Consider the following 23451-nt stretch of genomic DNA (forward strand, 5'->3'; position numbering starts at 1 on the left):
TTTGAGGCAATAAAAGGTTAAATAAAACAGCAATATTTATTGGATTTGAGGTCTAAAATATTGTTCTGATGTGTGCCATCACATGCTACCATTTTTGGCATCAATTTTTCTTAAGAAGTGCCTGTTTCCGCCTGTACTGTTGTGTTCTGGCTTTTATTTAGTCCCAATGTTTTTTTTTTATTTTCTTTGCAAATCTGATTAACTGCCAATTTATGAATAACTTGTCCTAGGGTACCTTACTGTGCTTATATGCACACTTAATATTGAACCAATCATTTTTACATATAATTTAACAGGTTTGGCAAAATAGTGGATCCCTCTTTATATTTTCAAAAATATACACTTTTCCCTTCAACAACACTGGGGATAGGAGTGCTAAAGCCCCATGTAGTTAAAAATCCATGTATAACATTTATGCCCCCCAAAAATGCAGGTAAAGGACAGAAGGGGGAAACTGAGCTGCAATCTCTCCTCCTCATCCCCTAATGGAGCAGAACACTGTTGTGACCTCCTCCAACCCTCATCAGCCTCCCTGCATTCCCCAGCACCCTCCCTGGCTGCCACATAGAGCCACCAGGCCAGGAGAGCAACTGGCTGGGCCACTGCCATTGCACTGGGGTGGGGGCCACACCGCTGCCATTAGCAGGGACATTGGCAAGTCCAAGATGCACCTTTCTCGGGTCACTTCTAGGAGATGAAGAGCAACACAGTATTTATTGCATTAATTTAATTTAGTTATTGAAATGTTTGTTTATTTATTGAAAAAATCCATACATAACCAAAGGCACACAGCTCAGACCCATGCAGTTCAAGGGAGAAATGTAATCTGGGAGGTTTACAACCATATAACTGGACAAATATATTATAAAATCACCCAACTATAAATGACTACCCTAAATAACAATAATTACTAGGCAGCAGAACAAGCAGTGGTAAAGTGACAATAAGGAGTTCTAATTATTGTTCTTTGTTTCCCCCTTCTTTCTTCTAACTCTCCCATGAATTGAAGAGGGCATCTCCAAATGCTTCTCTTAAAAAGTTCCATTTTAGGGATTCCTTAAAGTTCTAAAAGGAGGGTTCCTGGAGTTTCTTAAAAGTCCAAAGGGAGCCATATTCCTTGTTGATGACCTACGTGCTTCTCTTGGTGTTAACACTTGCAGGAGTGAGGCTTGAGAGGACCAAGTAAGATGGGCAGCAGAACTTGGAACATGACGTTCTGACCGGTAGCAAGGTCCCAAACTACATTCAATCAAGTGTGAGATTGTGAGTACTGAAATTGGGGGGCGGGAATGGCATGGTCATAGAACTGCCACCATGGCTCTGTTGAAAGGGCTACACAGGAAAAGAGGATGATATTAGAAATCAAAAGCAACAGAGATACCTCTTCCCACAAAGAGAGAGAGAGACAGAGAGAGAGAGATGTTCACCTAAGAATGCCCAGCTGTGTGGCTTGCCCCCAACATGCTTACCCTAGTATAACACTCAGCTTCTGCACCGTCTATGGTATCACCAGCTTCATCCTTCTCACTGTCACTGTTTCTGCCACAGAATTGGTAATCACCTGGATAGGAAAGACACAGGGATAGTCATATATGTGAGGTGCAGTTGGGAAGAGGGTATAGTGCCAAGTGCTTTCCATTCTAAAGGTATCTTCAATTGTTAATAATAAATAAATTAACTTTTATTTTTTCTCTATTTCCTAATCTCTTTACTTCCTTGTCTTCTCTGATAACATTTGCCAATAATTCTATTAGCAAAGCAAATAAAACTGGAGATAACAGACATCCCTGCCTTGTTGCTGGGCCTAGGAATATTTTCTCTGTTTCACCATCAATCACTGAAACCAAAACCGTTGGTGCGTTCTCTGAATATAAATGTGTACTAATTGCCTAAAATGGGTACCAAACCCTAGTTTTTTTAAATTATTGTCTTTCTTGCTAACTATCCCACTGAATCAAATGCTTTGAAAATATCTAATGCTAATACCTCCGCTTTCATTTTTGTCTCTTATTGTATAAATTACACTGCGTACCCTTCTCATTCTCAGCTTAGACTTCTGATCCTGACCTCTCCCACCCCAAACTGCCCTACCCAACTTCCAGTCTACATTTATTCTTCTATTTTATTTTATTTTACTTATTTTTCCTAAAAAATAAATTTTAAGTGACATAGTGACATAGCGAAACCTGAAACCTGTAATGGCTCACAAAGGCAATATTTAATATAGCAGGGATGTTCACATTGCCCAAAGTGATTCATAAAGAATATCTTTCACAAGCATGCTAAATTAAAAAGCTTCCACCAGGCTCCTCAAAAAAATCTTGCTCTGCTGTGTGCTGTGATTTTTCAAATCAATTTTAATTACACAAAGCTCAATTCAAAAGCAGTTCTTAACGTCCAAGTAAACATGCTCAGTGATACTGAAAGGGGAAGGGGAATATGCCAAGGGAGGACAAAGTGTGGCGTGGCTCTTTTCAGTGATTAGAGTATGTCAGTATATGCTTCACAATGAACTGCATACAGTCCTACCACATAACACAGCCATTCTTTTTCCTTGATAGAGACACAAAAATGTTTGTAAAGTCTACAATAAAAAGTACTAAAAATTAGAGGAGGAAAATATTTCCAAAGTCTCTCTCTCTCTCTCTCTCTCTCTCTCTCACACACACACACACACACACACACACACCATGCCTCATTTTTTTAAATGCCAACTTACTGTTGATGTCTGGCAAGCTATACACTCTGTCATGAAGACCTGAAAGAGGAGGAAACTGTTGTATAATTGCATTAATTTACGAACCTAAACCTAATTGTTAGTCCCAACTTCCAACGACAAAGACAAAATGCAGGAAAAGCACTGGGATTAGAACAGTCAGATTCAGCTAATTTTCTGTTGACTACATGACATAAGGCAATGCAAATCAATTCGGAGTCGGTCCTTCTTCATTTTTTCTTTTGCCTTTGGCACTTCTACTTCTTTAGATTTACCTTCATTTGCATTAGTTCATATGGTGTGATCACTTGAACTGATGCAGCTGTTCTATTTGAAGCCATTGCAACCAGCTACAGCAGCAGGATGGGATGTGGGTGGGGCTGCAGGTTAAACCTCTGAGCCACCAGGTTGTCGATCAAAAGATTGGCCATTCAAATCTGTGTGACAGGGTGAGCTCCTGTTGCTTGATCCAGCTCCTGCCAACCTAGCAGTTTGAAAGCACGTAAATGCGAGTAGATGAATAGACACCACCTCGGTGGGAAGCTAACAGTGTTCCATGTCCAGTCATGCCAGTCACATGAAAGTGCGTACAGACAAACAACAGTACTTCAGCTTACAAATGGGGATGTGCACCAGCTCCCAGAGTCGGACATGACTGGACTTAATTGTTAAGCGGAACCTTTACCTTACAACAGCAGGGCAGCAGGAAAAGTGGCTGTCATTTGAATTCTCTCCTTTGCAAACCTGGTGCCTGGGTCTCCTTGTTTCCCTCTTCACTTCACTTCACTTCTTTTTCTTTTTTCTTCTTTCCTTTCCTAGGCTTTCTGCTCTAGTGCTGAGACTGCTAGGTGACCAAAGGGGAGTGGGGAGAGTGAGGAATCAGAAGAGAGAGAAGAGCAATTTGGCAATCAGCCTTATTTCCAGCTTGTTAAGATAGTTCTGCTCTAGCCATTCAGATTTGCAAGAGGCACAGTTAGAGCAGAGCTACCTAACAAGTGGGCTCCATGCTGACTGGAACTTGTTTCTCTCTCTCTGCAAATTTTTCACTTTATTCTTTGTCTTGCCTAGCAGTCTTAGGATAGCAATCTTAAAAAAAAAAAAAAAAGCAAGCAAGCAAGCAGGCAAGGTCACCTGCACCTAGCCAGCCCTGTTTTGTTCTTGAGCAGGTCTGGTGGTATCTGCTGCAGCAGCCCAATCCCTGGAATTGCTGGACCACGTGCTGTGGAGGATGCAGTTCCAATCAGCTGGTTGGCAGATCCACATTGTCTCACAGCAGTGGTGGCTGCCTGGATCATTGAACAGCATTGCCACTAGGTTCTGTAGCTTGGGGTCTAGGTTTTTTTGGGGGGTAGGGGTAGGGCGGTAATCCAGGCTGCAGACTTGCAATGCCTGCAAGAAACCTGGTTCTTATGGAAGTGTTCAGTGGGCTCCTCCCCTCCCCGCTGACTATTTTGCAGTAGCTACGTGGTGGGTAGGGCCTTTGCCAAGTGGGATGGGTCCAGGGGGGTGGTAGATATGATGCCTGCACACCCTTGCACGTGGAGGCTCTGTACTGCTGTGAAAGTGGGGAATGAAGCAGAGCTCACTGGGGTGCCTGGTGGTCAACTGTCCCCTTCCCATCTTTTGCTGAACGAAGGCTAGAATCGCTTGGTCCCTCCCTGGATTCCGCCCCTTCCCCCCCCACTCTAGAGTGGGACGACTTTTGGTTTTGTTCTCTTTTTTTCAGCCAGTCAACACCCAGAAGGGTGTGGTTCCTCCCTGAGGCTCCCCCCTCCCCTCTGGTATTAAGACTGAGTTAGTATTTGGTTTCATTTTTTAGCCAGCTAAGATCCAATGCCTTGGTTTTTCCCTGGGTGGGTGGAGGGAGTGCTTAGTCATGGCGCCCAAAAAGGCAAGCAGCCTCGAAGCAGAAGATGCTTCACCAGTTGCTCCCAGTAATCTCTTTGTCATCAGATGATGGGGATTCTCTGGATTTGGCTTTGTGGTGGTGCAAGTTTAGGTTTTGGAATGAGAAAGAGTGGCAGCTGGGGAGACCCCTATCACCCAGTCCCAGCCCAAACACTTGAGTAGAGAGACTACAGCACTGAGGAAGCTTCACGTGAACCAGCTGGCAGCCAACTTCATGGGACAAATTTCTGTTTTAGAGACAGGGCACCCTGGGACCTCCACCTTTGCACTGGATGAGGTACAGTTGGCAAGACTCTTCGGCAACTGTACCATAGACACTAAACCACAGGGGTCAATGGAAAATCAAGCTATGCCGTTGATGGGAGAGAGCACATGTACCGAAAGCAAGCAAGCTGTGGGGAGGACATATGGGGAGGAGAGGATTCAAACAGTTAACAAGGTGCAATCAAGGTTTATGAGTGCTATTTTCCTCCCCTTTCTCTGCTGGCTCCTATGTGCCACCACTGAAAAGCCCTATCTTCACAATGTTCACTGATAGCCTTTTGTTCATTATAAGAAAAAAGGTAAAAACTCAAACAAATTTCAGAGAGCTCACATGGATATTACTGGGGAAGCCAGACTGTTTGGTATCAAGAGTTCTGAGTCAGGCCTTAAACATCGCTAACAGCTAACAGCCAAGCAATGAAGTTCATTCAGTTTAGACATAATTTGATACAACTCTAGCCTTCCCAAGCTGGCACTGAGCTTCCTAGCTGCTACACTCTGTACTGACTTCAGCTCTGAAATAAGGCACAAGGTCAGCCCCATGTAGAATACAATAATCATGAGGTTAATTATGTTTTCAAAGTTCATGTAAATAATGAAGGTCAACTGAAAGATCTTAGCAAGGAAGCCTAAAACAGACTTTTAAAATCAACAACAATGGTCCCATGTGTCACTTAGTTTCCAAAAGAAGTGCTGTTTTGGACTGAAGTTTGAGCTTTTGTGGATAAACTTCAAATTCATTGCTCTAAACATGCCTAGTATCATTGCTATTAGCTGCAGACTGGTTTCCATTAAATGAGATCTGGAAAACTGTTGCCTCCAATTGCCACTGAAGTGTGCCTCTCACCAGCCCTAAATAGCACAGCCTGTGATTGTTCACTTACGCCTGACATAAACAAATATGCCTTACATCTCTTTATGGGTGTGAGGGGTAAACTCCAGAAATGTCTAGTGGACTGTATTTATTCACTCTATGCCCCTTGGTGGGTCTGATGGAGACTCTAGAACCTGGGGAATGGAAGTTCCCAGATGTGTGAGCAGTGAAGGTGGACGAGCCACACCTGGTCCAGCAGATAGTGGCTGGGCCCAGCTGGCAGGGGCCTAATATAAGGAAGGAAGAAGAGTGAAAGGCTCATCACCCAGAGAAAGAAATGGAACCAGTATTTTGTGCTCTGAGAAATGATAATGTTTTAACTATCCAGCATCTCTGGATAGCAGGCTGGGTTCAAGTGGAGGTGTTCAAGGGATAAGGGTGCAGTGGTGGCACACCAATCTTCAGTCCACCATCAGCTCTGGCCTCCTCACCTATGGAGAGCAGATTAGCTGGCAGAGCACCCAGACCCCACTCTAATGTGGACACGGGAAGAGGAAGCACCAGAAGGAGCATCTGAGGCATCAGCAGGATGGAGTTGAGGGACCTGGATGCTGGTGAGCAGTTGGCAATACAAGCCATCCCTGAAGAGACTTACTTGGTTCAAGTCTATTTGGAATGCTCAGCACAAACTATGGACTCTGGGCAGCCTGAACCCAGTGACTGGAACTCAGATTCAGGCAAATACTGGACTTGGTGAGGTCAACTCTGTCCCTCTGAAAACTGATGGCACAGGGTGCAGCCAGCACCCAATCCTTTTTTTGTACCCCTTTCTTCTATGTTAAAAGATCTATTTCCAGCAAGCTCAGAGAGTCTCCACTTTATGGAGGCCATGGCTCCCCCACTACCCCCATCTTGGGTGGGGAAAGCAGCATTCACAATGAGATACAGAACTATCATCAGATACATCTGAATAAAATGGCCTGAGGTTAAAAAAGGCACATGACAATTATAATAGTTAATCTTCAAAGAGTCACAAGATTCTGTATTCTTGTTATAGCTATATAGCACCAGTTTCAAAAATAGTAAGAAAATGTAATGCCAAAAAATTAGCACAATGTTAAACACTGGACAGTGGAAAGCACCATGTTTTAAGGACTTGAATGCCTGGGTCCAATGGCAAATGTGATCCCTCCAGTAAAAGTGAAGGGTAATAAAATGGTTTTAAAGTAGAAGGCCAGTCCCCCCTCCTCCTGCGTCCCTGAGGTTAACCTATTAACCCTGGTCTGCAGAAACGCAAATGATTTTTTAAATTTTCTGTAACTCGATGGAGGGCACATAAATATCACAGAACGTGCTGTCTCTTGACAAGGAAGATTATTTTAGAGGCCGATTGTGGCAGGATGGTCTCCTCCGAGATCCTTTTCCAGTGGGACTACTCAAAAGTAGCACCCTTTATCACCAAGGAGGGGAAACCTTGACAGGTGTCCTAGTCTATGAATGTAACCCACTGAGCTCCAGAAATAATTCCAGAATGACCTGCTTATTTCAAATGCTGCCACTATCTCCTAATCACAATAAAAACATAAATGCGCTCTGTGCATGCACAGAGGCATCCAGGTAGTTAATGGATGAGATTTCGGCAAGGCAAATGAGATTTAGCAACTTGAGTGTTGTCTGAAAAATAGTCTCCAGATCAAAGGATCTAACTTTATTAAAGGAAAGTAAAGACAAAAGTTTGTGGTTTGTTTTTCCCCCCAATTTTCATTTGGCCTCTCATTAACCATTACATCCCTGTCACCACCGAGATTTCTTTGGACATACGGTCTTTTAATCTCCACTGGGCTATCTTCCCAGGATCTTTCCCACCCTTTATTTGTCAAATGCATATTTCCCTAGTGTTAGTGTCCCCCTTTCTCTGTCTTTAGGCTTGGGTCATTACAGTTAGTGCATCTTAGTGTGATATGCCAATGAAGCGATTTTTCTTTTTCTTTTCTTTCTTTCTTTCTTTCTTTCTTTTTTTGGTAACATGTGTGCATGTGTTGAGGAAAAAAATCTGTAAAAACAAAATCTGAAATTTTGGACTTCTCAACAGTTGTTTGAACAATTTTCTTCCACTTCAGAAGTAGGTATTTTCCATTTCTTGAAAACATAGTTATTAAGTCTACTGTGTGTGTAGCACTGTTCTATAAAGGGACTCTTGGACTTATGTACAGTATTAGCTGACTTCAAGCAAGCAGTCAGGTAGTATGTGGAAACTGTTTTACAGAAACATTACACGGAAGACATTCAGAAGGAATCATTAGAATACTACTCTGTATACTTGAAAGAACCATGGAAGCATCTTCCTTAACAACTGTTGGCTATACTTACTGAACCAAAGATTTCTAAATGCTATTTCTCACTTAGAAAGCAATGTGTATTGCAAATAGCAAATTATTTTCACATCAGAAACCTGTAAAATTACCTAATGCTGCCATCTATCGGCCAGGTACTATTTTGTCGTTTGGTTCAAACAGTTTTGAGAAAAGGTAAGCCTGACAAGAGAGCAAGAAAGTGAATTCTCGTGTATTCTTAGTCAATGTATTGTTAAGTCTCGATGGTTTGAATAATGCTTAAAAATGGGCATCAACCCTTGCTTCTTTCAACCCAGATCCTAGTCATAACCTGACAGTTGAAAGTTACTGAACCTGCAGGACCTAGCAAAGATTAATTCAGTCAGTCTGCAGTCTCTGTCTTGAGACTCAATCTAAATGCAGACTTTATGGCTAATTTTTTTGTACTTTGGTTTCCTTCCACCCCTCCCCCACCTGCTTTGATAGCTATCTGGTCTGGTAAAGAGTTCTGGTTCAGTAAGTACAGTAATGAAAAGCTTGCTTGCCATCCTGGTTGGTTCTAGTAAAAGCATTGCCCAACTGTAGAATTTGGTATATTTTGAGAAATGTTGGCTCTCCAACAAATCTACCTGAGTTTGCAGTGAATATAGGTTCCAATAGCATATCTAGTTAACACAACCTGTGCATGCAAGTTGTGAGGGTGTTTACATTACACAGTAGCTTCCCTATGCTGTAATGGTCAGTCTAGTATGCTGTATTTGACAAAGACCAGATGAAGACGAGGAGAGAAGTAGACAAAACAAAGCACAGAAGAGTAACCAGAACCACATGGTGCAACTAGCAGAAATCTTTGGCCACAATAGAGAATGCCTCACAGGACAGATGCTGGAGGTCAGTGTGTCCCGAGAAATCCAGCAGGATGTCAGGATGTTCCAACTACAGTTGAAATATGGGACCTGATCAAAGGAACTTCTAGTGGAAGGAAAATGATCATGAGCAGAGTTCCACAAAATGCTTTGCAGAGTGGTAGGCAAATAGGTTCTATAACAGTTATCTAGCCTCTGCTTCAAGAAGAGAATGCACAAGTTTTTCCACAGCAAAGGAACATATCGGGACTCTGTTTCACTTTTTTTGCACAATGTAAGTGTGAAATGTATAATTTAAAGCTTGCAAAATAATCTCACATACTCTTAATGTCACAGAGGTAGGAGTTTACTAACATGAATTGGCTTGTTAGGAACGCTAATCAATGGGAGTTCCCAGGAGACTTAGAGCTTATCTACATTTCAAAACCCCACACAATATGTAGTGTTTTAATTTCAAGCTGAATCATGTCACATGGTTTTTGCATTTCTCTTTCTTGCATTCCTACTTCTGTTAATGTACAAATTATTTTTCCACAAAAAGGAAAAAAAAGCTCGTTAGAGCTCCACCTGGTGGTGTTAAATCAGGTACACATGGAGAAGCTTCCTTTTAAAACCAGCTGATAAGATCACAATGGGCTAAAGTCAATTAAGAAAACGGTGAACTAAAATTAATGGCCCTCTGGCAGCCATTTATTTTAGCACACTTCCCAAGGAAATGAGTCGGGGGAAAAGTATGCACTTTGGAATTCATTGTGTGAACATGAAACTCAACATGGTTCTTAATATAGGTCAAATCCCAGGTATTTTGGCTGTGTGACAAAATACCTTGCTTGTCTCCAATCTTTATTAGCAATGCTCTTCAATTAGGGGCCAAACTAGCTGAAATGTGTAATCTGATATCCATCTCTTTAAATGTTGCAAAACAGCAGCTGATGTGGGGCAGAATCCCAACCAGGGGGAAGTTGGGAAGTCACATTAATCTTTTCTCCTAGTCCAATTTCCCAATAAAAATCCACTTCATCATACAGACAAAATGGCTACTATCTTCATAAGGAAAACAAAAATCATAGTACTAACAGTGTCAATTATGTTTTCTCTGAATAGCAATTTTGAGAATGTACACTTTTTGTTAGGAAAATGAAATGAGGGCGTTTTGTTTTGTTTTTTTGAAGTGCTGGTACAGAACCATGCTGGCTAGAGTGAGCCAAAATATATAGAAAGAAGTTATCAATTGTGGTCACAAACCTCTGCCATTTTCCTTAGGGGGAAGAATACTAGATTCACAAATGTCAGGCACTGGCAAGTTATCACACTGGGGTAAAGAGAGAAAATCATTAAAAAAAAGGCACTGATGCTGGGATCACTAATCCTGGGTACATATTCATTTATTTTGTTCAACAGGGCAGCCAAATGTTATATGTTTGGAACCACTGCTATAGAACCTTTCATGGTCCTGTTCATGGTGATCCCCATTTTCTTTAATTTTGCCTTAGCATTATGAACTGGAGGAAACTCCAAGCCATCAAGCCTGATGCCCCTGTTACAAAATTGTTGCACATGCCCAATTGTTGCAATCCAGAATTGCTGCAGGTATCCACAGTTTTTAACTTTAACAGGTGTGAAACAAATCACTAGTTCTCTATCATATTTCAAAAATCCAGGTTAAGGGCCAATTATCTGTATAGCTAGGAGAACACTGCCCAGTATTTCCAGTGTTAAAATCATATAAATACTTTTAATGTATAACCACAGACCTATCTATACCAGGAATATACTTAAACAGTGAACAAGGAGGCATGGCAGATTCATGCTGACTTCATATGCAATCAGTTTGACAGCCCAGAACTCCTGCTTATGAAGCAAAGTATATTTCTGGTGCAATTTTCAGCTAAGTACTAATACTTCAGAAAATGTCACACCAGACCATAATGGATGCTTCTGGACAGATGGAAAATCTTAACCTACTTTTTGTGGTAAGAAAAGAAGACAGAAGATGTGGTGGGAAAGCATGGGAAAACAACGCATAGTAGATGACACCATCTGGACCCCCTGTGAAATTTAGACAATGAGGAAAAGCAGTTGCACAATAAAAGCCTCATCTTGAGTCATCTAAGAACAGCTGCACAGCTTTGACTCATCATCTGCATAGCCCAGTATCCTTTCCTGACTAGAGACCAGAACCAGATGCTGCAGAAAGATGTAGTTTCACTCTCTGGATCATTAAAATATCAGTGAAAATTCTAAACACTGAATTGGTTGCTATCAGCAGTTGCAACCAACAGACCAGTCATCCAAAATGTGGCTGTATTCACTTTAAAATACTGCAGCTCTTTTCAAGAGGTTATCCCTAATTTTAGAATTAAGGACAAACAACTCATTGCAGTTTTTCCTAACTACTCACCAGTGGTGATTAATTTCTAAAAACAAATGTGTTGGGAGTCACGCCAGTTGGAAAACTGCTCTCTGGTTTGGGAGTCATGCTACTAATTCCAGATGTTTAGAACAGACTCTAGTTACTCAGAGACAGTTAGTGACATGTGGTAAGAGCTATCCCAGTACCCAATATTTTGCAGATTCTTCAGAGCACTCTGAAAGTTATAGAGAGAATCTCACCAAGACCTCTGCCCGTGCCAAGCAAGGTAGGATTCCCTTTCTGTCCATGTGCCATCCTTCCATAGAGAGATCGCATCACCTTAGCACTTCCAAAACGCCTGAAGCGAGATCTCACATGTTCATAATACCACTCCAGAGATCCAGTCCTTGCAATCCTGTCCAAGATAAGAAAAAGAGGACCATACACACATCAGCCGGCATGAATCGGTTAAACATTCTTGTTGATAACAGCTCTATAAACACCTTACTATTGACTACGATCTAGGAGTACATGTAGAGGAGCTGGACCATACCACGGGCCCTCTTCTGGATGTCTTACAAACAAACCATCACACAATATTTTCTCTTCAGATGTCTTGTGCTGAAAACACAAATGTCAAGCAACAAGGCTAATCTGCCATGCAAAAACCAACAGCCTGGTACACAGAAGCTGCAAAGTGTGAATGCCTTACACATATGTGATGTGGGCTTATCTCTAAAATGTATTCTAGGGAAAAAAAGACTATGGTGACCAAATTCTTAGAACTGGAGATGATTAAGTGAAATGCAGGGACTGATTTTAGGAAAAAGCTTCACCAGAACGTAAAAGGAATTTCCTCCTTTAGGTCCATGGACTTCTGCAAGAGAACTGTTCTTAGAATGATCCGTAATAGGTTAGGATGCACCAGAACATAATGATCAGTACAGAAAGGATGCACGCAAGCCTAATTTGTCCCTGACCCTTGTCAGTACATATTTAGGCTCCCTTTTTGCTGTGCTTCCACCAGCAGGCAAAGACTGTCTTCAAGCAGGCTTTTCCCCTAGTAACTGGCTGCCTATGGGGTGGAGGTTTAAATGTGTTTGTACAACTTTATGTTTAAAATGTGTTCTAAAAACTGTTTTAAATTGTTTTATGAATCAGTTATTAATATGACCGTGGTTTGATTTCTTTTTAATGTTAATATAATTTAGAGTGTTTATAGCATACTGTTTTAATAATGTAAGCTGCCTTGGGTCTTCTTAGGGAGAAAAGCAGGGCATAAATAATAAAAATGAAAAATGAATAGAGATCTTGGTGATAGCACATGATTTTCCTTATCTCCATATCTTGCATTTAGCTATGCTCCATTCTAGAATAGGTAATTGGATGGTAAACGCAGGCTTCATTTGAAAATCTGATATCTGACATACCTCTGATGAAATTCCATTGTCAGAAGGAAAACAAGCTAAATAGGATCCATAACACTGCTATGCCTAGTACCTGATTTCTGAGTATCCAAGTGTCACTTAAGGAGGAATTGGGACAATGCTACCGAAACAGCCAACAGAGTGAGAAAAGCGGAAATTACTGTATGTGAACAAGAAGAAATGGGATTTAGGACCTTTTAAGGGTCTCTCACATCACTGGTTTTATGTTATGGAATGTTTGCCTTAGCACTGATACAGATTCTTCCATAGCACTATGCTATTTTATACTCTGCACCATTTTTATTACCATATGACCACAACCACTAAATTACTCTTTCATATTCCAGGGATCTTTTTTGATTGCAACTTGCCTAATGTTAAATATTTATCCATTTGCAAAGATGAAAACCCAATTCTTAGAAGTGTTAAGATTAATGAGATGATCAAAACAAGCATCTGCAAGCCACTGTTCTTAAACAAACTCATGGGCTTTGAGCTATGGGAGGCAAGATAATAGCAGTCCTACTAGCAGATTAAATGAAGATTCAAAAGACTCTTAAAAGGTAGCCTGATAAGAAGTATGGATCACTAATTCAACCCATATGTTACTGAGGCACATGGTACCTTATTAGAGCAAGACAGAGAATACCTTGTAAGATGCATCCTTAGAGAACAACAGAGAAGGTGGGATTAAAGTGCAATAGCGACAATTCCACACACCCTTCTTTCGACAATGGAAAAGTGAACCTTAAAAGATTCTGCAACACAGCTTCTCCCTTCCTACATACCTACCTTCCAATTTCTATTCTGTTAAGAATGAACTACAGCTAGGAATTAGTAGGAGACTGATGGGAATGAATGAATGAATGAATGAATGAATGAATGAATGAATGAATGAATGAATGAATCAGTCAGTCAGTCAATCAGTCAATCAATCAACAGTGATGTTCTTGGCAGAATTAGGAGAATAAGGCTTGAAAACCTCCCATACTTCACAAGGAATTCTTGCCTGCTGTGTTAAAATTGTAAGATAGTTCCCATTTAAGTGTCTGCTCTGGACAGTATTTTTAAAAGACACAAACATACCCTTGCAGTCCACTGGCTGAACAACTTACCGGGATAAGCGACATGAATCACACACCCAACCGTGCTCCTTTTTATTGTAGCGGCTACAATTTTTACAGGTATAGAGATGACAGTCTAAGCACTGACGTTTACTGTTCACAAGGAACTTGAATGGTTGCAGGCAGTGGATGCAGTGAGTTTCATTGAGGTGGGATTGACTGGATAACAGTTCTCGCTTTGCACCTTCTTTTTCAATCTTGCCTTTCAGTTCCCTTTGGGGGGGATGGAGAAACAAACAAAGAAACAAACAAACAAATAAATCTTGCATATTAGGAGTGCTTAAGACACACATACTTTATATTAAGTGAGCTTTGTCAGAAAAAGTGTTATAGTGGAGTCAGGGCTCACATAATTGATGCCCTCTGATTCTGAGTAGCAGGGCCTACAACATAATCTCCCAGCCCCTCCCAGGCTTCCCTGTTCCTTCTGAGTTCAGCCGGAATATTCTCAGTAGCTGGCAAACAACAGATTTTCCAAGGAAAATATGCATTGCTGAAAGCCGTCCCTGTTGTACTGCAAACATATTGAGCATAGTGAGGTTGGTTGGTTTGGAAAGGGCAGTTAAGAGCAATTGGTTTTAGCCAAACAAACAAACAAACAAACAAATAAAAAACAAACAAAAGCAAAACCAACCAACCAACCACAAATCCTGCCCCTCCCTTTTATTGTTATGGATTAGAGAAAGGCAGATTGGCGTGGTTTGCTGGGTCAGACCCACAAGTATTGCACGGGCACGCCAGATTCTGCACCCTGCCTCCTCTCACAAGTGCCCACAAAAAGGAGGAAGAGGGGGAGGGAAGCTCACAGTACTGCTTCTGATGGGCGCCCGCGAGAGGAGGCGCAGCGCGGAGTCCAGAGCACCTGTGAAACACCTGTGGGCCCAATCCAGCGAACCGCACTAAATCTCTGAACCACAGTAAATGCTCCTCTCTATAACTAGTCAGTTAGTCACTAATGAAGCTAATTAACCAGTTAAGCTCAGTGATGTAGCAAGTTAACATTATTATACAATGTGTTTGTTTTTATCTATGCAGAATTGTACATAAACAGAACTTCTACTTCTTCATTACAAGAGTCTCTGAGTGAATGAGATAGTGTCAATTGAGATAAACTAACAAACAAGGGTTGGTCTACTAAGGGAAACTTGAAGCCAATCTGCTGTGTCGATTTCTGATTGAACCATTTTATCTGCTGCATAATTAGGAGAAAGTTTACTTTTTTATTTGTATTTCTTAAGGCCGCAGTCAGTTGCCTCACACGCTCTGTCCCTGAGATATTTATCATATCTTTCAAGACTAGAACCACCAGATATTTATCCAAGGCTACTTTCTCCCTATGCACCCTGCCATGTCCACCTCTGCCAAGGAGGAGGGGTGGCAGGAAGTGACTCCTCCATCATAGGTCCCATTTATTTAATACAAACTCATCACAGGCTCAGAGAGAATCCACCCAGAGTGGCGAAGGGGAACTGAGTACAGCAGTGGTCCTGGTCCTACACACGTCCAGAGTTAACCTGAGGGCTGTTGTGTCCCAAGCCTGTACATTTTCCCTGCCCACCTTCCCTTGTGGGGCTCAGATCAATGCACAAGCTCCCATTTCCCAATGTCTATAGCTGGGGCTGCATTCTCTGCATTAGCCCCAGCACCCCTCAACAATGGTCAGTAGTGTCTGGTTGATGTAGTGCTCCTGTACCAGCTGGACTGGATGCTGGTGTTGCCAGGGGCATCTCCAGCATCTCTTCTGGGTCAGTGTTGGTTTCACCAGGAGAGGTTCCTTTAGGGCGAACCTTTTTGGGCCCAAGTGCATCTGAGTCAGAAGCGTGGTCATAGGCATGAGGAGAGCATCGCCCAGTTTTCTGTGCATTGGGAAAGTACTGTCCACTGCTCCTCCAAAACCCATGGACAGGAGAGTGGGTCAGCTTTGCTCTAAGGATGGGGCATGGTGGTGGAGCACCCATTTCCCCCTTACCAGGGCCTTTCTGATGGTGGCTGGAATGCATTAAAGAAGAAGTTCTGAATCAGGATAGTAGAAGGCACTGAGAAAATCTCTCAACCTAGAACCAACTGATTGCTTTTAAAAGACCAGACACTAGAAGTGGCAGTATGGGAAATGAGAGGCAGTGGTTACTGTCAAATCCCTCTGGAATTCTGTCAAAACCTACATCCATTGTTTAGCTTAGTAACCCAGAAAAACATTATGGGTTTCCATTTATTTAATGCAATCTCATCACTGTCTACTATATATTCCAAAACCACATTTTTTTACTGTGTAGGTTGACATTGTCTGAAAGCAACTTGGGAATCTGTACTTCAAGACCTTCTCATGTAATTGTACTTAGCACCTGTACAAGTCACAGCAAATATTTCCAAATCACTTCATATATAGTTAGAGTGGCGTCAGTGTACAAACACTCAATCTTGCCAGTCAGAAGCTTTGTCCAGCATTCCGCCATTTTTGAATGCATACTGCTACTGGCTAGTCAGGGCAGTGCCAGGATTCTGTTACTGTACCATCCACCCTGTAGACAAATGAAAGCAGCACAAAAGCTGGCAGGCCAAGGACAGAGATAGCACAGAAGAGGTTTTATGTCAGGGACTGCCATTGTTAAAAGAACAGATAAGAACAAGGCTCTAAGAAACAAATGGCAGGTGTTCTTTTTCCAGTTAAGAGAAATCATGGTTTCTGCAAACATGCTTTTGTGCAATAGTGGTTTCATAAGAGGCCGTGCAAAATTCAAAGTGTACTGTGACCATAATCCTGTTGAACAGGTTGAGCTGTGCAGCAGGGATCATGTCAGTGGCACTTTGTTGCTAATGAAAGACTTTATTGGGGGACACACAAGGAACCTCCACAAAGAGTGGGAAAGCATTGCAAGTTCCCTGGGCAAAGGCATGAAGTCAGTCCATCCTTCACTTCCCAGAAACATTGCACTATAAACGTGTGCCATGCTTTGGTACCAATAAAGAAAGGGAAGACAGAAAGATTGATTTCATCATTGGAAGAAAAATTGATTTATTGATTCCTTCACTGGCTCACATGCTATGAGATAAAGTCACCCTGAGAACCCACCAAATGTCTATATTTCTTTTATTAACATTACTAAAGGACAAATTTCTGAGCTGTTTTATTTCCTACTGAACAAAAATATAAGACTTCTTGGTTTTATGATATATTCACTAGTCTATAAGTAAGGGGACGTGGTGGTGCTGCGGGCTAAACCGCAGAAGCCTTTGTGTGCTGCAGGGTCAAAAGACCAAGCAGTCGTAAGATCAAATACACGTGACGGAGTGAGCTCCCGTCGCTCGTCCCAGCTCCCGCCAACCTAGTGGTTCGAAAGCATGTAAATGCGAGTAGATCAATAGGAACCACTTCGGTGGGAAGGTAACAGCATTCCAAATCTAAGTCGCACTGGCCATGTGACCACGGAAGATTGTCTTCAGACAAAACGCTGGCTCTATGGCTTGGAAATGGGGATGAGCACCGCCCCCTAGAGTCGAACACAACTGGACAAAAATTGTCAAGGGGAACCTTACTATAAGTAAGGTGTCCTCTATCTTCACAGCTACAAAGCTTGATTTGGAAATTTTAATTCTCTACAGAATTTGGAATTCTCTACAACATTAACCACTTGGGGTAATAAAATGAGTTTTGAGAACAACAACAACACTCAAGTACATATGAGCTGTTCATGGTAACCATACAAATGATAATCACTTTCAGAGATTATTCAAATATTTATATATTCAAAACAAAAATATGGAAAAGACAATAAAATCAAAGGTTGAAGGCAGTAATAAAAGAAGAAGACCAAATACAAGGTGGATTGACTTCCTAAAGGAAGTCACAGGATTGGTTTCAAAGATCTGAGCAGGGCTGTTTAGGACAATCATTTTGGAGATCTCTCATTTATGGGGTCACCATAAGACTTGACCAAATAAATAATGTTTCTTGATACCAGCTGAAAACAGAAAACTCAGGGCCTTTGAGAGATAGTGGAGGAAATGCACTGTAAATCCACTGTTGACAACTGATTTGAAGGAGGATTTCAGACACCCATTTTTTGGGGGGAGGGGAACTCCACATATTTTGCTCACCTACCAGTCAGGGCGAACATCTCTGAGCAAAGTTATATTAGTGCAGGAAATGCCAGGTTGTCTGATACATTCCTATTTGCTTTCAGCCCGGCTTGAATTATGCACCACATTCTGTTTGCCTTTTGGAGTAAGATTAAGAAGTGTAATGTTTGATTTGTAGGATGGGCCCCTGAAGGCTTTTTTTCATGTAAGCTGGAAACTTTTTTTTAACTTTTGGAATGATTAACATTGCCCTTATCATACATTAACTAACAATACTTCACCAAAGTATTTTCTACTTCTGTTTTAGCAGAAATAGAAGGGCGATCTGTATAGAAATTTTCACAAAGTCTGAAAATATGGTCATGCACAAAAACTTCCACAAGGCCAGACAAAAAGGTGCTGACTTCTGGAAAGGACCTACCCAACCAAGGCTGAAGAAAATTAAACAGTAATGCATCTGGAAAAATATCACAGTCACCTCACTGTTTGGGACACTTATTAAATAAGTATCCCACTGGTATGAAGTATCTGGAAATATATAACACAAAGCCAACAAAAAGGGAAAGAGAGCAGGAGGAACTAGATAAATCCAGTCCTATGTTCAATTTAACATTCACCCTGTATAAGCTGTAACAAAAAACAATGCATTCTTAAAATTCTATTTAGCTTAAAAAAACTGTACCAAGGCAGTAGGAGTATAAGTAAAAGAAGATCCAATGATGATTTCTGCCACTGCCAAGAGGAAACATGGATTTGAGAGAAACACCAGGGAACAAAAAAAAAAAAAAAATGGGCATGGCATTAAAGCTATGTCATTATGTAACACTGGACAGCATAACTTGGAGCAGACATATATGAGAGACAAAACAATAACCCACAGACTGGAAATGTTCAATATACATTCCTATGTCGAAGACAGAAAACACCAAAAGAGTTCATTAACTATAGGACCACTGCATTAATGTCCCATTAAGCAAAGCAAACTTCCTTTGCTGTTCAATCTGTATGCAGAGTATATTATATGGAAAGGTGGAGTGAAAACCGGTAGAAGATATATTAAAAATGTAAGATCAGCATATTCCTGTCAGAAAGAAGCAATGACTTGAAACAACTCCTGAGGGTGAAAGAACAAGATATTGTCTACAGAAGAATAACATAACTGTAGCACTGACAATGAAGACATTGAAACAATTAATTATTTTTATACTTTGTTTCAATCATGAATCTAAATGAAAACTTCAGCCAAAAAAATCAGAAAAAGATCGAGACATGGAAGGACACTTATCAAGGAACTAGAAAAAATCTTCAGCTGTAAGGCTGTATCACTGGAGAGCAAGACCAAGATGCTACTGAACTCCTGATTATTATGTATGAATGCAAAAGCTGGACAGTGAAGAAAGTCAATAGAGAAAAAAAAATCTATCCATTTGAAACATGGTAATGGATGCTTAAACAAATAAAGCCAGAACTCTCTCTCGAAGGAAACATGACTAAATTGAAGCTCATCATGAGAAGACTCACTAGAAAAGACAAGAAAGCTGGAAAAAGTTGAAGGCAAAGTAAAGCAGGGGGAACAAACAACAGGTCGATGGATTCAAGAAAAGAAGCCATGCCTTGAGTTTGCTGAGCAGGCCTGTCAATGACAGCACCTTTGAAAGTCACTAACACAGTGTTGCCATAAGTCAGAAGCAATTTGATACCTCATAACAACAGTTGGTGATTCCATCAGAGTGTTTTCAGAACCAGTCATCAAAAGGAAACAAAGTTGCCAGTTGTTCCACTGAATTAAATTCACCAACATCCAAAGCCAGGTTTAAATTCCAAAATGTGTTGCATCATACAAAATGTCTGTGCTCGTTCAGTGCTGTTGTACTTAATACCTGTGGGTTCTGTGCACAATCCTTACAAACACAAAAACCCTTTAACCTCTCAGGTAAACTAATGTAGCCATGCCCACTTCACAAAATGCAAACTAAAAAGCTATGTTCCAATTTCCAAGGTCTTTCCTTGAGTTAGGCAAGCTGAGAAAGAAAAGCTGCATCAGACCAAAAGCTCTATGGACATGTTGCCTGCATGTTTCCCAGAAGATGTCCCTTTGGCATTTGAAATTTTGAAAAGGATGAAGTTGGAGTTTGCAAAAAATGTCACTGAAAATCAAGGTCAAAATCATCCATACTATGAGAAAGAAAGACAGCAAAGGAAGACAGGGAGAAAAATCAATTCATTTGAAAAGTAATGTTGGAGGAGAGCTGCACAGATATGAAAGACAGGCGGAAAAGCAGAAAAATGGGTGCCCAATCAAGTCAAACCTGAGCTCTCACTAGAGCAAAAATGAACAACTGACCACACACATATAATGGAAATATACAATTCACTGGAATATACTATATTACTGGGAAAAGTGAGGTGGAACAGTAGGGAAAGAAGAAGACAACATGTTATGGGTTGACTCAATAGAAGAAGCTACTGCTGTTAGTTCGCAAGAACTGAACTGACGTTATTGGAAAAGACATTGTTAGGAAGCGGGTGCAGTAGGAAGAGAGAATAATCTAACATGAGATGATCTTGGCTTGCAATACCTGAGCAAAGCTGTTAATAATAGGACATTTTGGAAGTCAGTAACTCATATAGCATTACTGTCTACACATATAGTTGTGATGTATGGAACTCTGATGGCACTCTTTGGCATGAAAGAAAAGACCGCCTACTTTTGTTTGTACTTAGAACAATCCATCCTTCCCCTTGAAGAGTTGTTCCACACCAAACTGGCTAAGGCATGCAATCTACTTGGCATGATTCATTGAGATACAAAATAGCTCTTTCTTTAGCCTTTGTGGATAGGTACTTTCACCAAAATGACACTGGGGGTAGTGTTAACTGAGGAGACAACTCTGTGATGTATTAGATTGAGGCACTGCCATTTCAATATACCACTTGTTTTTTAAACAAACAAAAAAGGAAAGTCACCCCAGCCCCTTGGATGATGGTCATGAGAAAAAGGCAGGGAAGGAGGCTATGGTGATTCCATGGGCTTGGCCCACACAAGGCTGTGCAGCCCCAGCAGAACCCCAACAGAAGAGAAAGGCAGAGAAAAGGGGGGTTACCTCTGTTCTGTCTCCCCAACTTTTCCCCTGCAAACTGCAGTTGTCTCTGCTGCTGTCTCTTTACTCATGAGTAAACTGGATAAACCTTGCTTTGAATGGATCTGCAGCATGGGAAAAGAGGCCCCACTTCCCCTGTGCCTCTGCAGATAATCAGGTAAAGTGTGGAACTGACAGCGTATCAGGCTACAAGGAGCCCTTCGCTGTGGGGATGGGAGAAGTGTGCCAAATGGCACGTCACTCCTCCTCCCCACTTCAACAGACCCTTTGTATCCCCACCCACCCACCCACCCCCCAAACAGCCAGTCTGAACAGGCTCATCATCACCACATATCAGAAGTGACCTGATGGCACATAGCATCTTGGGAGGATTTTTTCCACTCACTTATCAAACAATTGTATAGTGACACGGTGGGTGAAATAGGCACCCAATAAATCATCCCCGACCACAAAGCAGAAAACAATATTTCCACAGATTAAATGAGTGAGCTTCTGAATATTTATTTGCTATTATTTAAAAACATTTTTTTAAACATTCATACACTAGAAACAGAAAATCTCTTTGGCTAGGAAGGAATTAAAGAGTTCTCCTGAAAGTCCTTGGGTCCTGACTGGCAGGGTCAAACGTTCAGATCTCCCTCCAACCCCCAGCTTGCAAGAGTAGAGTCTTTAAATTACATTTAATTTTCAAAGAGTGGAACTGTTTGCAGCAGTTATTTAATGTTTTAAAATCCTAATTTTTAAACTTTTTTCTGTTGATCTGAAAAAAGTAACAAACTGAATGTTAATTCAGTTATTATTAATAAAAATTCATTCTAATATTTTATTTCCAAGCTTTAGTACTCTGCTTCTTTCCCAGGATCTGTAAGTGCAAAAAAAAAGCCACTCAATATTTCTGGAAAATATATTGTGAACATTATAATTGGCAAGCACTCTTTTTAAGAAAGGGTGGTGTTTATTAGAACATAAAGAGCCTCTAAGATTTGTGCCAATTATCTGTGCTAAAAATGCTTTTTCTCTTGGACTACTCATAGTACGGTCTGCTCACCATGGACATAGGAAAATATTTTTTTTCTGATTATGGATACTGTAAAGCCATAATGTAAATGTACTCTTAAAAGGATCCTCCCATGCTGATGATTCATGTCCTGCCTCTTCCCTTAAAATAAATAATTGCTTTAACAGGAGTGAATTAAGTTTTTCCTTCTCTGCCCCCCAAATTTAGTGCAACATGTTTTCCTTTCACATCCTTGAGCTAGTTTGTCAAGGAAAAACCCAGCATATATTGTGGTATTGGGTAACTTGGCCTGTGTGCTAAAACCCTCAAATTCTATCATGTTGAAAAGGCCTCTTTTTTTAGTTATTAACCTTTCCTGAACCTCCAATTCTCCCACAGTTCTCCATTGTCCAGTACTGAGAGGATTTTTTAAAAGGGGGTGGGTGGGAGAAAAGGAAAGAAAAATAACTCTTCACTTTGCACACCCTTCTAGCATTCTGAATATGTTAGCTGACTATTCTGTATTTAATTAGCCGTTCTTTCCAGGCTATCATGCTATTTTGACTGTTGATATATTCCTCACAGGATCCATGCAGCCACAGACTTTGCCTGGAAAAATAAATTATACTTCAGACAGCAATACAAAGAATACAGTGGGCATGATTAATCACAATTAAACGTTTTGAATCACACTGACACCTCCCCCCATAGCAAACATAGGAATAGAATCTAGCATTTAGGTGGGTCATAAAGGTATGTAAATTTATTATTTTTAAAATAAAACCTACAATTTTTAATCAGTCCACTTAAATTTCTGCAGAATTTCTTCTGCTGGCCAGGAGAGACAGAGACAAGATACTTTGGAAAGATTCAGCTGAACTACATCCCAAGCACATTTGGCCTTTCAGAAACCATGGCAGGGTAATGGTTGAAGAACTCAGCCACAGACTGGAGGGTTTTCATTTCCCTACTCAGCCTGTTGGGTTAGTCAGATCTCCCAGCCTAGTCTACTTAACAGGCTGATTGTCACAAGAAAAGGGAAGTACTGTATCTAAATAGCAAAGGTACTTGATAACGTGTTATGTCTCTCACATTCTCTCATATCAGAATACAAAAGGAGAGTCCAATGTAGGATTATAAACAAGGGGGAGGCCTCAGTTCTCAGTCACTCCCTATTATGTTTCATGAGTCGAAATAATACAAATTGCACCGAGGGACAAGTCTGGGTAAGGACAAAGAGTGTTCCACAATCCAGGCATGAGCCAGATACCCCTACAATGGAGTCACAAATTGCATTAGATTTGTGGATCTGGCCAAGGAGTTCATCCCTACTCCTTCCTCACCTGCCCTTCAGCTAAAACATAAAAGATTAAAAGAAGAGAAACAGGAAAGATTAGGGTTCTGGACTACCTGCCATGCTGACCAGAGTACTCCACGAGTTATAGTTTTAAAAAAGGCACAATTTTACTTA

At 41.0% G+C, this 23451-nt stretch overlaps 1 protein-coding gene across 3 annotated transcripts in view; it reads right to left on the bottom strand.

Moving 5' to 3' along the window:
* The window catches only part of MLPH (melanophilin), a 99210-nt gene that overhangs the window by 61701 nt on the left and 14058 nt on the right, over positions 1 to 23451 (bottom strand). For all 3 annotated transcript variants that reach the window (XM_020802349.3, XM_020802353.3, XM_020802352.3), the window contains exons 3-6: positions 13797 to 14018; positions 11515 to 11669; positions 2720 to 2758; positions 1470 to 1561 (exon numbers count right to left, since the gene is read on the bottom strand). In XM_020802349.3, the coding sequence (XP_020658008.3) occupies positions 1470 to 1561; positions 2720 to 2758; positions 11515 to 11669; positions 13797 to 14018 (508 nt within the window). The remainder of the gene's footprint in view (positions 1 to 1469; positions 1562 to 2719; positions 2759 to 11514; positions 11670 to 13796; positions 14019 to 23451) is intronic.

This window comes from Pogona vitticeps, chromosome 1 (assembly GCF_051106095.1).
Source record: "Pogona vitticeps strain Pit_001003342236 chromosome 1, PviZW2.1, whole genome shotgun sequence".
Taxonomy (NCBI): domain Eukaryota; kingdom Metazoa; phylum Chordata; class Lepidosauria; order Squamata; family Agamidae; genus Pogona; species Pogona vitticeps.